The sequence below is a fragment of the Aristolochia californica genome, unplaced genomic scaffold (assembly GCF_029961685.1).
Source record: "Aristolochia californica isolate CCGP_79_NKW_82.1479 unplaced genomic scaffold, dmAriCali1.0.hap1 SCAF_11, whole genome shotgun sequence".
NCBI lineage: Eukaryota > Viridiplantae > Streptophyta > Magnoliopsida > Piperales > Aristolochiaceae > Aristolochia > Aristolochia californica.
In genome coordinates this window covers 30,256,446-30,274,549 of record NW_027181782.1, presented here as the reverse complement: position 1 = coordinate 30,274,549, position 18,104 = coordinate 30,256,446, and the positions used below count along the sequence as shown (strand labels likewise).

The 18,104-nt window shown below is 41.3% G+C and overlaps 3 protein-coding genes across 3 annotated transcripts; all 3 read left to right on the top strand.

The window, feature by feature from the left end:
• The first annotated feature begins 380 nt into the window (after positions 1–380).
• Positions 381–2,488, top strand: LOC137944710 (protein STRICTOSIDINE SYNTHASE-LIKE 5-like). Its single transcript, XM_068790432.1, has 4 exons — positions 381–817; positions 1,393–1,700; positions 1,803–1,935; positions 2,012–2,488. The coding sequence occupies exons 1-4, from the start codon at positions 398–400 to the stop codon at positions 2,276–2,278; spliced, it is 1,128 nt and encodes a 375-aa protein (XP_068646533.1). The 5' UTR covers positions 381–397; the 3' UTR covers positions 2,279–2,488.
• Positions 2,489–6,571: 4,083 nt separating this feature from the next.
• LOC137943762 (protein STRICTOSIDINE SYNTHASE-LIKE 5-like) lies at positions 6,572–8,445 on the top strand. The gene is made up of 4 exons (XM_068789198.1): positions 6,572–7,003; positions 7,564–7,871; positions 7,970–8,102; positions 8,179–8,445. Exons 1-4 carry the CDS (start codon positions 6,572–6,574, stop codon positions 8,443–8,445), a joined length of 1,140 nt encoding a protein of 379 aa, XP_068645299.1.
• Positions 8,446–11,958: 3,513 nt separating this feature from the next.
• LOC137944747 (protein STRICTOSIDINE SYNTHASE-LIKE 5-like) lies at positions 11,959–13,868 on the top strand. Its single transcript, XM_068790483.1, has 4 exons — positions 11,959–12,364; positions 12,746–13,053; positions 13,156–13,288; positions 13,367–13,868. Exons 1-4 carry the CDS (start codon positions 11,963–11,965, stop codon positions 13,631–13,633), a joined length of 1,110 nt encoding a protein of 369 aa, XP_068646584.1. The 5' UTR covers positions 11,959–11,962; the 3' UTR covers positions 13,634–13,868.
• The last annotated feature ends 4,236 nt before the right edge of the window (positions 13,869–18,104 follow it).

Sequence of the window (18,104 nt, the reverse complement as noted above, 5' to 3'; positions counted from 1 at the left end):
AATAGGAAAGCTCAGATTGTTGAACACAGTCAAACTCGCGCAAGATGCTTCTTGTCTCCTAGATGGTATAAAACGATTGGTTCTTTCAGCCTTGGAAGACGACCCCTATATAATCGGTTCATCTCCACAAAAGAGTTGGTTTAAGAAATGAAATCAGACAAGAGAAGCAGGTAGAACGTCATCGTCTGCAGGATTTCCCAAGAAAGTTTGCTATTTTTCAAAATAATTTGATGACGTCTGGACTATATTAAATACGAAAGCTGAGATTGTTGAACACAGTCAAACTCGCGAAAGATGCCTCTTATCTCCTAGATAGTATAAAACGATTGGCTCTTTCAGCCTTGGAAGACGACCCCTATATAATCGGTTCATCTCCACCAAAGAGTTGGTTTAAGAAATGAAATCAGACAAGAGAATGTCATCGTCTGCAGGCTTTCCCAAGAGAACGGTCGGGGCTCTCCTGCTGCTAATCGTTGCGCCGGTTGCACTGGCTGTTATATTCTTCCAGGCGGACGGGTTCGATCCAGTTCCGATCCCCGACGGTTTCCAGCGCGAGACGGTGGCGGTGCCAGCACGGAACGACCGGCTGCTTTTGGGATCGGAGAAGCTGGGGGAGGGCCTGTTGCCGGGGCCGGAGGATTTGGCGTACGATGCGGAGGCCGGGGTGGTGTACACGGGGTGCAAGGACGGATGGGTGAAGAGGGTCTCCATAGGCGAATCACCGGCCAAGGTGGAGAACTGGGTTTACGTGGGCGGCCGGCCTCTCGGCGTTGCGATAGGACCGGACGGGCAGCTGGTGGTGGCGGAGTCTTACAAGGTATATCTGATTGGTGGCTCCACTCGGAAGGTTTCCTTAATTGATTGATTTTCGAGTTTTCCACTTTTAAAACTGGTTTTACTGCTCAGAAAAAGCAAAAATTGGACCCAAAATCCATAAGAAGCTAAAAAGCATCAATGTTCCCTAGTTAGAATTAAGATCCAAAATGAAAGCTTATGCATATTTGGGAAGAATGTCCATAATTTAGAACTTGGAGCTATTTCAAAAACAAAATTCCAGAGGAACTATTTTGGATTTGAATTGAATGACTCTAGTGGCCTCTGCCTCCTAACCCTGTAGGGTAGTCATCCCTCTAAAGTCGATTTATTTTGCTCAATTGAGTCCGATCATGGCTGAGAACTTTGTATTAGGAAATTATAAGACCAACCCTTGCATTAAAACCCATCAAAACTCTACTTGGGAAATTATTGTCACAAATAGACAAACCCCCTGCCTGCAAAATTCATTTTCAAAAAAAAAAAAAAAAATTATTGGAACAATCACTGATTTGACTGGGATTATCAGCTTAGAACTTGAGCAAATCCGAAACTAAAGTCTTATCTTCTTCCCCCAAGGGACTGTTGAGGGTAACACAAGAAAGAAAAGTGGAGTTGTTAACAAATGAAGCCAACGGACTTCCTTTCCGCCTCACCGACGGGGTCCACATCGCTAAAAATGGCGTCATATACTTCACTGATGCATCCTACAAGTACAGCCTGGAGGAAGACGTTCTGGATGTCTTCGGCGGCCGGCCCCATGGCCGTTTGTTGAGCTTCGATCCTTCCACCAACCAGACACGCGTGCTGGTTCGTGATCTCTACTTTGCAAATGGCGTCCAAGTGTCTCCTACTCAGGACTTTGTCATCTTCTGCGAGTCCTCCCTGTAAGTGCCCTTTCCATTAAAAAAAACTAGTAGAATAGTTAGCTCATGCTGAGATGCGATTCAGGAAACCTGTTGTTCTAATTATACGAGGGATGATTTCAGGAGGAGATGCAGGAAGTATCACATCCAAGGGGAGAAGAATGGAACAGTAGAGGATTTTGTAGACAACTTACCAGGGCTGCCAGATAATATTCATTACGATGGGGAGGGTCATTACTGGATTGCTCTGGCTGCGGTAAATATGACCCAAGAGTGAAAAGCATTAAATAGCTTCTCTGCCTCTCTGACGAATATTCTACTTGTGTCCACAGGGAAGGACATTGTCTGTGTATATAGCGATGAAGTACCCAGTTGTGAGGAAACTATTCATCTCTTTGTCAAGATATGTGAGCCTCCCGGTGTTCACTGACGGCGGCGTTATCGGCATCGACATGGACGGCAAGCCTTTTGCCCTCTACAAGGACCATTCCTTGTCTTTTGTCAGCAGTGGACTCAAAATAGGGAACTACCTCTACTATGGTTTCCTCAAAAAATCTTACATTAGCCGTCTGGATTTGACCAAGCATGCAGCTAAATAGTTGTAGAGAGAATGTGAGTTAGTGGTTTACTGTGTTTTATGAGTGTTACAAAGAAGAAAAACAAGTTGCAGGAAAGAGTGCCAATCCTGTTTGTGATTCTCATAAATGGAGGAACTCCTATAGCCGAAGGTTCCTTGGTAGACCAGACCATTGGTTGTAATTCACTATCTAAAATTTACCTTGGTTGAAAGGCTTCTAGGTTTTTATTTGATGGCGTTTAATTCATATTAACTGATTTTAGTGTTACTTTTAGTAACACCTGATCAGTTCATTTTCAGCTAAGCTCAATTTTAAAGGTCTATTATTTCACCGATATTTATTTTTCCGACGAGGATACAAGGTGTCCCTAGCTCATGACGTTTCATTTCAGCTGTTGGATCTTAAACTTTCTTTCTAAAATTTCATTATGATGTCACCAATCGAGTTCATTGACGGTCAAACCCAAATATCATTGATAGAGATTCCACAAGAGACTTATGCTCCACTGTAGATCAATGGATGAAGTTCTTGTTTCCAATTATCAGTTCACCGGCTCCTCTGTTCATAAGCTTCCTTCTCCATGTAAGAGACTGTTATTTGTTGAATTGAATCATAATTTTATATTGATTTAGAGTCATTTTTATATAAAAATTGACAACAATAATACCCTCAACATAAGGGTGATCCAGAGGAGTCCTATTCTTATGGAAAACTCAACTAATTAGCTATTCTAAGTGTATAGGAATTTATACAATGTCAAAGTATCTCATCTGTTCTTTATGCCTGTTCAAGATAGGTCACGGTCAGAGAGGCCAATCTTTTCTCTTAGCAACTGAAACGTTGAACATAATAATTGATTGGTAAGGAGATCGATAAGTTGGTCAACGGAAGCAACATGAGTTACACGAAGTAAACCAAATTGAACCTGATCATGGATAAAGTGGTAATCAACTGCTATATGTTTTATTCTGGAGTGAAATACGGGATTAGCGCTTAACTGAGTAGCACCAATATTATCACAATAAACAACAAGAGAAGACTGCACAGTCTCACCGAGTTCAGCAACTAGAGAACACACCCACCAAAGTTCTGCAATAGTTGTAGCAACTGATCGATACTCAGCCTTAGTACAAGAACGCACAATAGTATGTTGCTTCTTTGAACTCCAGGAAATGAGATTACGTCCAAGATAGATAAGGTAGACACTAGTGGAAGAGTAATCATCTTTATTGCCAGCCCAATCGGCATTCGAGAAACCATGAAGAGATATAGGAGACTCACGATGTAGAAGAAGCCCTTTGTCCAATTTGCCACATGAATACCGTAAAATTCGTTTAACAAGTACCCAATGTTCGCTAGACGGTTGATGCATAAATTGGGTTATCTTATTGACAGAAAAAAAAATATCAGCCTAAGTGAAAGAGAGATATTGTACGTTGCCAACTACTACACAAAATTAAGAAAGATCATAAAGATGAGAGCCTAAGGTCATGGTGAGTGATGAAGAGTTCATTGGCAATGGGTGAAAATAGGTTAACATCTTTCATATGAGTTCTTTTGAGCAGATCTTAGATGTATCTTCATTAAGAGAGTAATATGCCATTGAGATTCAGTCTAACCTCAACTCCAAGGAAGTAAGAAAGAGAGCCAAGATCTTTCAGAGAGAAAAGTTGAGCAAGGCAATCAACAAATTGCGAAATAAGGTTATCACTATTACCAGTAATAATAATATCATCGACATACACCATTAGAAACAGAACATGCTTGGTAGTGATGCGAATAAATGGGAAAGTATCAGAGTGAGAATTCTTGAAACCTGAACCTGTAAGAAATTGATGCAGTTCATGATAACAAGCCAGTGGAGCCTATTTGAGTCCATAGATAACTTTATGAAGTTTACACACATAAGTTGGATGATCGAAATCACCAAAGCTATGAAGTTACGACTTATAAACATATTTTGATAGTCGGCCTTGAAGGAAGTCATTGTTGATATCAAGTTGACAAAGGGACCAACCATTGCTAAGTGCAATACTAAGTACAAGTCTCATTGTGGTGGGCTTAACGATCAGACTAAAAGTCATTTATGAAATCCTTTGGCCACAAGAAGAGCTTCAAATCTATCAATAGACCTATCATAATGTATTTTGGATAAAAAAAACTATTTACAACCAATAAAATTAGTGATACCATCAGGAGGAACTAGCTCCCACATCCCATTACGAGCAAGAACATCATATTCTTCAAACATAGTTCAATGCCAGTTATGATCTTTGAGGGCTTGAGTCATGAATGTTGGTTCAAGGTCAGGTTGGGATGTTAGGTACGTGTGAAGGTTGAAATTTTGAATTGGTTTACAAGTATTGTTTTTGGCCTGAGTGGTCATGCGATGTTGGGTGGGTTGTTGGATGGTAGATTGTGTTTCGATAGATGAATAGGTAGGATATGGTGATAGTTGGATGGGATGTGGTTGCTTGCTCCATTTTTGTTTGTTGTGTTGGTATCTCAAAGGTTTGTGAATTATCGTCAGAAAGAGGCATTCTTGAAGGCACCCATGAGGAGAGTGTTAGAAATCGGTTGTGGTAAAGAAGTTAATGAAATAGTAAGCACAGGGGGAATCCAAGTATTGGTGGTGCAGGTGGGATAAGGTAGGTGTATGGGAAAACTGACTCTACAAACTTGACATGACAAGAAACAAATATTTTTTAAGTAGATGGTTCAAAGAACAAGTAGGCACTTTGAGACAATGAGTATCCAAGAAATACTTATGGTTTAGACCTTTGATCAAGTTTGTAAGATATATATGGATGAAACCAAGGATAACATAAACAACCAAAAAAATTTAGTTTAGAATAATTTGGCGTTTTATGGAAAATTAATTCATAGACAGATGATAGATTGAGGGTAATGGTTGGTGTTCGGAATTAGATGCCCAAATTCCAAACTAACGAAAACAATAATAATAATCGCATAAGAAAGGAAAAGAAAGCACAAAAAATACAACATGATTTATACAGGTTCGCCTCAAGGTGAGACTATATCATGTCTTTTGCCACTGCAAAAATTCACTATGAAAATGAAATAGTTTACAAGAGAAATCTCACACTTATAAGTGTTTTCTCTAACCTCTCCTTGGGCTACAACTCAAGATTCTCCTCGACGATGATAAAACCCTAATATTGGTGCCCCCCAAATATAAAGGAAAAATTAGGACATCCGCAATACAAGAGTGAAATCCCAAACTACCCAACAATCAATATATCATGGACCTTTCGGGGGTTCCACCCCCACACCCCTGAGAGGGGGGCTCCCGCCCCCTTTCCAACCCCCACGAAAACCTTGCCGCGAAAGTCAACTCACGTACCGACTCAGCGTAAAGCGTTAATTAGGCTCCCCAACTTAACAATTGGTATCTTTTTTATTAAATAGATAGCATTGGCAAAAGCATGAGACCAAAATGTAATAGACAGCATTGGCAAAAGCAAAAGGGTTTTGGTTGGACGGTAAGCGGCGAAGGTGGCTATTCCAGCGACGGGAGGAACGGCTGACGACAGGCAAAGAGTTAGCTTGGCATTCGGATTCGGTGGGAGAGGTAGCAACGGTGGTAGGGGCAGCGGCGACGGTGGTCGTCAGTGACGATTTGGGGAAGTTCGAAAATAGAGAAGGGTGGTCGTCGACCGAGCGCATGGCAGCGGCAGACGGCGACAATTAAGATGGACGGCGATGAGGACGTCGGGCGAAGCGGAGGCAGCAGGGGCAGCAGCGATGGCGAGGGTGGTCGACAACAAGTTTTTTTTTTTTAAATATCTCAGGCGATTTTGCACGGAGAAGGAAGAGAAGCGGCGGCAGTGGGCTGCAGCCACGGAGGTTGCTCAGCGACGGCTGACTTGAATCTTCTCTAATTTGATCAATAAATATTTTTATTTATATTATTACTTTCATATTTATCGGTTTATCTTTATCTCTCTATGTCAGCACCATATTAAATACAAAAGCCGAGATTGTTGAACACAGTCAAACTCGCGCAAGATGCCTCTTATCTCCTAGATGGTATAAAACGATTGGCTCTTTCAGCCTTGGAAGACGACCCCTATATAATCGGTTCATCTCCGCAAAAGAGTTGGTTTAAGAAATGAAATCAGACAAGAGAAGCAGGTAGAACGTCATCGTCTGCAGGATTTCATTGTTGAACACAGTCAAACTCGCGAAGGATGCCTCTTATCTCCTAGATAGTATAAAACGATTGGCTCTTTCAGCCTTGGAAGACGACCCCTATATAATCGGTTCATCTCCACCAAAGAGTTGGTTTAAGAAATGAAATCAGACAAGAGAATGGCAGGTAGAACAGCATCGTCTGCAGGCTTTCCCAAGAGAACGGTCGGGGCTCTCCTGCTGCTAATCGTTGCGCCGGTTGCACTGGCTGTTATACTCTTCCAGGCGGACGGGTTCGATCCAGTTCCGATCCCCGACGGTTTCCAGCGCGAGACGGTTGCGGTGCCAGCACGGAACGACCGCCTGCTTTTGGGATCGGAGAAACTGGGGGAGGGCCTGTTGCCGGGGCCGGAGGATTTGGCGTACGATGCGGAGGCCGGGGTGGTGTACACGGGGTGCAAGGACGGATGGGTGAAGAGGGTCTCCATAGGCGAATCACCGGCCAAGGTGGAGAACTGGGTTTACGTGGGCGGCCGGCCTCTCGGCGTTGCGATAGGACCGGACGGGCAGCTGGTGGTGGCGGAGCCTTACAAGGTATATCTGATTGGTGGCTCCACTCGGAAGGTTTCCTTAATTGATTGTTTTTCGAGTTTTCCACCTTTAAAACTGGTTTTACTGCTCAGAAAAAGCAAAAATAGGACCCAAAATCCATAAGAAGCTAAAAAGCACCAATGTTCCCTAGTTAGAATTAAGATCCAAAATGAAAGCTTATGCATAATTCCAGAGGAACTATTTTGGATTTGAATTGAGTGAATCCAGTGGCCTCTGCCTCCTAACCCTGTAGAGTTGTCATCCCTCTAAAGTCGATTTATTTTGCTTATTTCCTGTGATCATCCAATACGAAAAATCATTTGAGTCCGATCATCGCTGAGAACTTTGTATTAGGAAATTATAAGACTAACCCTTGCATTAAAACCCTCTGCCCATCAAAACTCTACTTGGGAAATTATTTTCACAAATAGACAAACCCCCTGCCTGCAAAATTCATTTTTAACATAAAAATAAGACTTATTGGAACAATCACTGATTTGACTGGGATTATCAGCTTAGAACTTGAGCAAATCCGAAACTAAGGCTTATCTTCTTCCCCCAAGGGACTGTTGAGGGTAACACGAGAAAGAAAAGTGGAGTTGTTAACAAATGAAGCCAACGGACTTCCTTTCCGCCTCACCGACGAGGTCGACATCGCTAAAAATGGCGTCATATACTTCACTGATGCATCCTACAAGTACAGCCTGGAGGAAGACGTTCTGGATGTCTTCGGCGGCCGGCCCCATGGCCGTTTGTTGAGCTTCGATCCTTCCACCAACCAGACTCGCGTGCTGGTTCGTGATCTCTACTTTGCAAATGGCGTCCAAGTGTCTCCTACTCAGGACTTTGTCATCTTCTGCGATCCCTGTAAGTGCCCATTCCATTAAAAAAAACTAGTAGAATAGTTAGCTCATGCTGAGATGCGATTCAGGAAACCTGTTGTTCTAATTATACGAGGGATGATTTCAGGAGGAGATGCAGGAAGTATCACATCCAAGGGGAGAAGAATGGAGCAGTAGAGGATTTTGTAGACAACTTACCAGGGTTGCCAGATAATATTCATTACGATGGGGAGGGCCATTACTGGATTGCACTGGTTGCGGTAAATATGACCCAAGAGTGAAAAGCATTAAATAGCTTCTCTGCCTCTCTGACGAATATTCTACTTGTGCCCACAGGGAAGGACGTTGTCCGTGTATATAGCGATGAAGTACCCAGTTGTGAGGAAACTATTCATCTCTTTGTCAAGATATGTGAGCCTCCCGGAGTTCACTGACTGCGGCGTTATCGGCATCGACATGGACGGCAAGCCTTTTGCCCTCTACAAGGACCATTCCTTGTCTTTGGTCACCAGTGGACTCAAAATAGGGAACTACCTCTACTATGGTTCCGTCACAAAATCTTACATTAGCCGTCTGGATTTGACCAAGCATGCAGCTAAATAGTTGTAGAGGGAATGTGAGTTAGTGGTTTACTGTGTTTTATGAGTGTTACAAAGAAGAAAAACAAGTTGCAGGAAAGAGTGCCAATCCTGTTTGCTCTTTTACTTTCTTGAATAGTATCTCAGAATGATTCTCATAAATGGAGGAACTCCTATAGCCTAAGGTTCCTTGGTAGACCATAGCAATTGAAACGTTGAACATAACAATTGATTGGTAAGGAGATCAACACGTTGGTCAATAGAAGCAACATGAGCTACACAAAGTAGACCAAATTGAACCTGATCATGGATGAAGTGGTAATCAACTGTTACATGTTTTATTCTGGAGTGAAATACGGGATTAGTATTTAACTGAGTAGCACCAATATTATCACAATAAACAACAAGAGAAGACTGCACAGTCTCATCGAGTTCAGCAAGTAGAGAACACACCCACCAAAGTTTTACAATAGTTGTAGCAACTGATCGATACTCAACCTTAGTACAAGAACGCACAATAGTATGTTGCTTCTTTGAACTCCAGGAAATGAGATTACGTCCAAGATAGATAAGGTAGACACTAGTGGAAGTGTAATCATCTTTATTGTCAGCCCAATCGGCATTCGAGAAACCATGAAGAGATATAGGAGATTCACGATGCAGAAGAAGCCCTTTGTCCAATTTGCCACATGAATACCGTAAAATTGGTTTAACAAGTACCCAATGTTCGCTAGATGGTTGATGCCTAAATTGGGTTATCTTATTTACAGAAAAAAAAAAATATCAGCCTAAGTGAAAGAGAGATATTGTAGGTTGCCAACTACTGCACAAAATTAAGAAAGATCATAAAGATGAGAGCCTAAGGTCATGGTGAGTGATGAAGAGTTCATTAGCAATAGGGTGAAAATAGGTTTAACATCTTTCATATGAGTTCGTTTGAGTAGGTCTTAGATGTATCTTCATTAAGAGAGTAATATGCCATTGCAATTCAGTCTAACCTCAACTCCAAGGAAGTAAGAAAGAAAGCCAAGATCTTTCAGAGAGAAAAGTTGAGCAAGACAATCAACAAATTGTGAAATAAGGTTATCACTATTACCAGTAATAATAATATCATCGACATACACCAGTAGAAACAGAACATGTTTGGTAGTGTTGAGAATAAATGGGAAAATATCAGAGTGAGAATTCTTGAAGCCTGAATCTGTAAGAAATTGACGCAGTTCATGATAACAAGCCAGTGGAGCCTATTTGAGTCCATAGATAACTTTATGAAGTTTACACACATAAGTTGGATGATTGAAATCGACAAAGCTAGGAAGTTACTACTTATAAACATATTTTGATAGTCGGCCTTGAAGGAAGTCATTGTTGATATCAAGTTGACAAAGGGACCAACCATTGCTAAGTGCAATACTAAGTACAAGTCTCATTGTGGTGGGCTTAACGATCAGACTAAAAGTCATTTATGAAATCCTTTGGCCACAAGAAGAGCTTCAAATCTATCAATAGACCTATCATAGTGTATTTTGAATAAAAAAACTATTTACAGCCAACAAGATTAGTGATACCATCAGGAGGAACTAGCCCCCACGTCCCATTACGAGCAAGAGCATCATATTCTTCAAACATAGTTCGATGCCAGTTATGATCTTTGAGGGCTTGAGTCATGAAAGTAGGTTCAAGGTCAGGTTGGGATGTTAGGTTGGTGTGACTGTTGAAATTTTGAATTGGTTTACAGGTATTGTTTTTGGCCTGAGTGGTCATGCGATGTTGGGTGGGTTGTTGGATGGTAGCTTGTGTTTCGATAGATGAATAGGTAGGATATGGTGATAGTTGGATGGGACGTGGTTGTTGCTCCATTTTTGTTTGTTGTGTTGGAATCTCAAAGGTTTGTGAATTATCATCAGAAAGAGGCATTCTTGAAGGCACCCTTGAGGAGGGTGTTAGAAATCGGTTGTGGTAAAGAAGTTAATGAAATAGTAAGCACAGGGGGAAAAGGTAGGTGATTATTAAGGGAGGTGTATGGGAAAACTGACTCTACAAACTTGACATGACAAGAAACAAATATTTTTGAAGTAGATGGTTTAAAACACAAGTAGGCACTTTGAGACAATGAGTATCCAAGAAATACTTATGGTTTGGACCTTTGATCAAGTTTGTAAGATGTATATGGATGAAGCCAAGGATAACATAAACAACCAAAAAAATATAGTTTAGAATAATTTGGCGTTTTATGAAAAATTAATTCATAAACAGATGATAGATTGAGGGTAGTGGTTGGTGTTCGGAATTAGATGCCCTATTTCCAAACTAACGAAAACAATAATAATAATCGCATAAGATAGGAAAAGAAAGCACAAAAAATACAACAAGATTTATATAGGTTCGCCTCAAGGTGAGACTATATCATGTCTTTAGTCGCTGCAAAAATTCACTATGAAGATGAAATAGTTTACAAGAGAAATCTCACACTTACAAGTGTTTTCTCTGAACCTCTCCTTGGACTACAACTCAAGATTCTCCTTGACGATGATAAAACCCTAATAGTGGTGCCCCCCAAATATAAAGGAAAAATTAGGATATCAGCAATACAAGAGTGAAATCCCCAACTACCCAACAATCAATATATCATGGACCTTTCGGGGGCTCCACCCCCACACTCCTGAAAAGGGGGCTCCCCGCCCCCTTTCTAACCCCCACGAAAACCTTACCGCAAAGGTCAACCCACGTACCGACTCAGCTTAAGGAGTTAATTGGGCTCCCCAACTTAACAATTGGTATTTTTTTTATTAAATAGACAGCATTGGCAAAAGCAAGAGACCAAAATGTAATAGACAGCATTGACAAAAGGATTGGCAAAAGCATGAGACCAAAAGGGTTCTGGCGGGACGGTAAGCGGCGAAGGTGGCTATTCCAGCGACGGGAGGAACGGCTGACGACAGGCAAAGAGTCAGCCTGGCGTTCAGATTCGGTGGGAGAGGTAGCGGCGGTGGCAGGGGCAGCGTCGATGGTGGTCCTCTTTGTCTGTTTGGGGAAGTTTGAAAATAGAGAAGGGTGATCGTCGGCCGAGCGAACGGCTGCGGCAGACGGCGAGAGGTAAGATGGACGGCGACGAGGACGACGGGCCAAACGGTGGCAGCAGGGGCAGCAGCGACAGCGAGGGTGGTCGATAGCAAGTTTTCTTTTTTAAATATCTCCGGCGATTTTGCACGGAGAAGGGGAAGAGAAGCGGCGGCAGTGGTCCGGAGATAAGGAGGTTGCTCAGGGACGGCTGACTTGAATCTTCTCTAATTTAATCAATAATTATTTTTATTTATATTATTATTTTTATATTTATCTGTTTATCTTTATCTCTCTCTCTCTCTCAGGACCATATTAAATACGTAAGCTGAGATTGTTGAACACAGTCAAACTCGCGCAGGATGCCTCTTATCTCCAAGATAGTATAAAACGATTGGCTCTTTCAGCCTTGGAAGACGACCCCTATATAATCGTTCATCTCCACCAAAGAGTTCGTTTAAGAAATGAAATCAGACAAGAGAATGTCATCGTCTGCAGGCTTTCCCAAGAGAACGGTCGGGGCTCTCCTGCTGCTAATCGTTGCGCCGGTTGCACTGGCTGTTATACTCTTCCAGGCGGACGGGTTCGATCCAGTTCCGATCCCCGACGGTTTCCAGGGCGAGACGGTGGCGGTGGCAGCACGGAACGACCGGCTGCTTTTGGGATCGGAGAAACTGGGGGAGGGCCTGCTGCCGGGGCCGGAGGATTTGGCGTACGATGCGGAGGCCGGGGTGGTGTACACGGGGTGCAAGGACGGATGGGTGAAGAGGGTCTCCATAGGCGAATCACCGGCCAAGGTAGAGAACTGGGTTTACGTGGGCGGCCGGCCTCTCGGCGTTGCGATAGGACCGGACAGGCAGCTGGTGGTGGCGGAGCCTTACAAGGTATATCTGATTGGTGGCTCCACTCGGAAGGTTTCCTTAATTGATTGTTTTTCGAGTTTTCCACTTTTAAAACTGGTTTTACTGCTCAGAAAAAGCAAAAATTGGACCCAAAATCCATAAGAAGCTAAAAAGCACCAATGTTCCCTAGTTAGAATTAATATCCAAAATGAAAGCTTATGCATATTTGGGAAGAATGTCCATAATTTAGAACTTGGAGCCATTTCAAAAACAAAATTCCAGAGGAACTATTTTGGATTTGAATTGAGTGACTCTAGTGGCCTCTGCCTCCTAACCCTGTTGAGTAGTCATCCCTCTAAAGTCGATTTATTTTGCTTAGAACTTGAGCAAATCCGAAACTAAGGCTTATCTTCTTCCCCCAAGGGACTGTTGAGGGTAACACAAGAAAGAAAAGTGGAGTTGTTAACAAATGAAGCCAACGGACTTCCTTTCCGCCTCACCGACGAGGTCGACATCGCTAAAAATGGCGTCATATACTTCACTGATGCATCCTACAAGTACAGCCTGGAGGAAGACGTTCTGGATATCTTCGGCGGCCGGCCCCATGGCCGTTTGTTGAGCTTCGATCCTTCCACCAACCAGACTCGCGTGCTGGTTCGTGATCTCTATTTTGCAAATGGAGTCCAAGTGTCTCCTACTCAGGACTTTGTCATCTTCTGCGAGACCTCCCTGTAAGTGCCCTTTCCATTAAAAAAAACTAGTAGAATAGTTAGCTCATGCTGAGATGCGATTCAGGAAACCTGTTGTTCTAATTATACGAGGGATGATTTCAGGAGGAGATGCAGGAAGTATCACATCCAAGGGGAGAAGAATGGAACAGTAGAGGATTTTGTTGACAACTTACCAGGGTTGCCAGATAATATTCATTACGATGGGGAGGGCCATTACTGGATTGCACTGGCTGCGGTAAATATGACCCAAGAGTGAAAAGCATTAAATAGCTTCTCTGCCTCTCTGACGAATATTTTCTACTTGTGTCCACAGGGAAGGACATTGACCGTGTATATAACGATGAAGTACCCAGTTGTGAGGAAACTATTCATCTCTTTGTCAAGATATGTGAGCCTCCCGGAGTTCACTGACGGCGGCGTTATCGGCATCGACATGGACGGCAAGCCTTTTGCCCTCTACAAGGACCATTCCTTGTCTGTGGTCACCAGTGGACTCAAAATAGGGAACTACCTCTACTATGGTTCCCTCACAAAATCTTACATTAGCCGTCTGGATTTGACCAAGCATGCAGCTAAATAGTTGTAGAGAGAATGTGAGTTAGTGGTTTACTGTGTTTTCTGTGTGTTACAAAGAAGAAAAACAAGTTGCAGGAAAGAGTGCCAGTCCTGTTTGTGATTCTCATAAATGGAGGAACTCCTATAGCCGAAGGTTCCTTGGTAGACCAGACCATTGGTTGTAATTCACTATCTAAAATTTACCTTGGTGGAAAGGCTTCTAGGTTTTTATTTGATGGCGTTTAATTCATATTAAGTGATTTTAGTGTTAGTTTTTGCAACACCTGATCAGTTCATTTTCAGCTGAGCTCAATTTTTAAGGGTCTATTATTTCACCGATATTTATTTTTCCGATGAGGCTATAAGGTGTCCCTAACTCATGACGTTTCATTTCAGCTGTTGGATCTTAAACTTTCTTTCTAAAATTTCATTACGATGTCACCGAACGAGTTCATTGACGGTCAAACCCAAATATCATTAATCAAGATTCCACAAGAGACTTATGCTCCACCGTAGATCAGTCAATGATGTTCTTGTTTCCAATTATCAGTTCACCGGCTCCTCCGTTCATAAGCTTCATTTTATATTGATTTAGAGTTATTTTTATATACAAATTTACAACAATAATCACCTAAACAGAAGGGTGATTCAGAGGAGTCCTATTCTTATGGAAGACTCAACTAATTAACTATTCTAAGTGTATAGGAATTTATACAAAGTCAAAGTATCTCATCTATCTCATCTGTTCGTTATGCCTGTTCAAGATAGGTCACGATCAGAGAGGCCAATCTTGTCTCTTAGCAATTGAAACGTTGAACATAGCAATTGATTGGTAAGGAGATCAACAAATTGGTCAACAGAAGCAACATGAGCTACACGAAGTAGACCAAATTGAACCTGATCATGGATGAAGTGGTAATCAACTGCTACATGTTTTATTCTGGTGTAAAATACGGGATTAGCGCTTAATTGAGTAGCACCAATATTATCACAATAAACAACAAGAGAAGACTGCACAGACTCACCGAGTTCAGCAAGTAGAGAACACACCCACCAAAGTAGCAACTGATCGACACTCAACCTTAGTAGAAGAACGCACAATAGTATGTTGCTTCTTTGAACTCCAGGAAATGAGATTACGTCCAAGATAGATAAGGTAGACACTAGTGGAAGAGTAATCATCTTTATTGCTAGCCTAATCGGCATTCGAGAAGCCATGAAGAGATATAGGAGACTCACGATGTAGAAGAAGCCCTTTGTCCAATTTACCACATGAATACCGTAAAGTTCGTTTAACAAGTACCAAATGTTCGCTAGACGGTTGATGCATAAATTGGGTTATCTTATTGACAGAAAAAAAAATATCAGCCTAAGTGAAAGAGAGATATTGCAGGTTGCCAACTACTGCACAAAATTAAGAAAAATCAGAAAGATGAGAGCCTAAGGTCATGGTGAGTGATGAAGAGTTCATTGGCAATGGGGTGAAAATAGGTTTAACATATTTCATATGAGTTCTTTTGAGCAGGTCTTAGATGTATCTTTATTAAGAGAGTAATATGCCATTGCGATTCGGTCCAACCTCAACTCCAAGGAAGTAAGAAAGAGAGCCATGATCTTTCAGAGAGGTTGAGCAAGGCAATCAACAAATTGCGAAATAAGGTTATCACTATTACCAGTAATAATAATATCATCGACATACACCAGTAGAAACAGAATATGCTTGGTAGTGTTGAGAATAAATGGGAAAGTATCAGAGTGAGAATTCTTGTAAGTTGAATCTGTAAGAAATTGATGTAGTTCATGATAACAAGCCAGTGGAGCCTATTTGAGTCCATAGATAACTTTATGAAGTTTACACACATAAGTTGGATGATCGAAATCAACAAAGCTTGGAAGTTACGACTTATAAACATATTTTGATTGTCGGCCTTGAAGGAAGTCATTGTTGATATCAAGTTGACAAAGGGACCAACCATTGCTAAGTGCAATACTAAGTACAAGTCTCATTGTGGTGAGCTTAATGATCAGACTAAAAGCCATTTATGAAATCCTTTGGCCACAAGAAGAGCTTCAAATCTGTTAATAGACCTATCATAGTGTATTTTGAATAAAAAAAACCATTTACAACCAACAAGATTAGTGATACCATCAGGAGGAACTAGCTCCCACGTCCCATTACGAGCAAGAGCATCATATTTTTCAAACATAGTTCGATGCCAGTTATGATCTTTGAAGGCTTGAGTCATGAAAGTAGGTTCAAGGTCAGGTTGGGATGTTAGGTTGGTGTGAAGGTTGAAATTTTGAATTGGTTTACAGGTATTGTTTTTGGCCTGAGTGGTCATGCGATGTTGGGTGGCTTGTTGGATGGTAGATTGTGTTTCGATAGATGAATAGGTAGGATATGGTGGTAGTTGGATGGGACGTGGTTGTTGCTCCATTTTTGTTTGATGTGATGGTATCTCAAAGGTTTGTGAATTATCATTAGAAAGAGGCATTCTTGAAGGCACCCTTGAGGAGGAGTGTTAGAAATCAGTTGTGGTAATGAAGTTAATTAAATAGTAAGCACAGGGGGAATCCAAGTATCTATGGTGGTACAAGGGGGATAAGGTAGGTGATTATTAAGGGAGGTGTATGGGAAAACTAACTGTACAAACTTGACATGACAATAAATAAATATTTTTGAAGTGGATGGTTCAAAGCACAAGTAGGCACTTTGAGATAATGAGTATCCAAAAAATACTTATGGTTTAGACCTTTGATCAAGTTTGTAAGATGTATATGGATGAAGCCAAGGATAACATAAACAACCAAAAAAATTTAGTTTAGAATAATTTGGCATTTTATGGAAAATTAATTCAAAGATAGATGATCGATTGAGGGTAGTGGTTGGTGTTCGGAATTAGATGCCCTAATTCCAAACTAACGAAAATAATAATATTCGCAAAAGAAAGGAAATGAAAGCACAAAAAATACAACAAGATTTATACAGGTTCGACTCAAGGTGAGACTATATCATGTCTTCTGTCGCTACAATAATCCACTATGAAGATGAAACAGTTTACAAGAGAAATCTCACACTTACAAGTGTTTTCTCTAACCTCTCCTTGAGCTACAACTCAAGATTCTCCTCGACGATGATAAAACCCTAATAGCGATGCCCCCCAAATACAAAGGAAAAATTATGGCATCCGCAATACAAGAGTGAAATCCCCAAACTACCCAACAATCAATATATCATGGACCTTTCGGGGGCTCCACCCCCACACCCCCGCAAGGGGGGCTCCCCGCCCCCTTTCCAACCCCCACGACGACCTTACCGTGAAGGTCAATCCACGTACCGACTCAGCGTAAGACATTAATTAGGTTCCCCAACTTAACAATTGGCATCTTGTTTATTAAATAGATAGCATTGGCAAAGGCATGAGACCAAAATGTAATTGGAAGAGAGGCATGAGAAAGTAAGGTCAGACCAGTTTCAACAATATGACGATGTCGTCTTTCTGAGTAGCCATTGGGTTTAGGTGTATGGGGTGGAGTAGTTAGGTGAGAGATGCTATTTAGAGAAATGTAATCTTCGAGGCCCATATACGCTCCCCTATTATCTGAATAGAGTGTGATAATTTTTCTTTTGAAATAATTTTCCACAATGGCTTTGTAATGGTAAAAAATTTCTTGAACTTCAAATTTTCGTTTGAGGGGATAAAACCACATCTACTTGGTAAAGTGATCAACAAAAATGACATAGTATTTGAAACCATATTGTGACAAAACAGGTGAAGTTCATACATTTGAAAAAAAATATTCAAAAGGTTGCGTAGAGATAAGAGATGAAGTAGAGAAAGACATCTCATGACTTTTATTGCAAAGACATGCATTACATAAAAACTCTTTTGGCATAGGAGAAGAAAATTTTAAATGATAACCAGAAAAAATGTGTTTCAAAATGGGAAGAGAGGGATGATCTAATCGATGATGCCAATTAGATGATGTGGTTTTGACATGAGATAAGACAAGAATTTGGAGAAGACAGATTTACTAGTCGGTCACTCATACATTCCATCTCTAGTGTTACTCATCAAGCAAGTTGTCCCCATGCGAAGATCTTTTACAGGAAAAAAAGATGGTAAAAATTCAATGGAAGCATTATTAGTAGTGCAAAATTGAGAGATAGAAATTATGTTTTTTTTGCATGGTTGGCACGCAAAGGACATTGGAAGATAAATAGAACCGGTGTGGGTGATGGAGAGACCAATGTCATCACCAATCCTAACATCATCAAAGGCGCATGAAAAGATAAGTTGCTCAAGTCTATTGTGACATGGTCATAAGCTCCACTATGAAGTACCAAGCTAGATTGTTGGAGGTGACATTAGCAGCATAATAAGCTAGTGGTTGTCATGGTGTTGCCGAAATATGAGGAGGTGGAAATCCTTTGTTGGTTGGTTGAATAGGTACGAGCTTAAATGATGGATATTGCTTAGCCGAGTGCCCTTGGA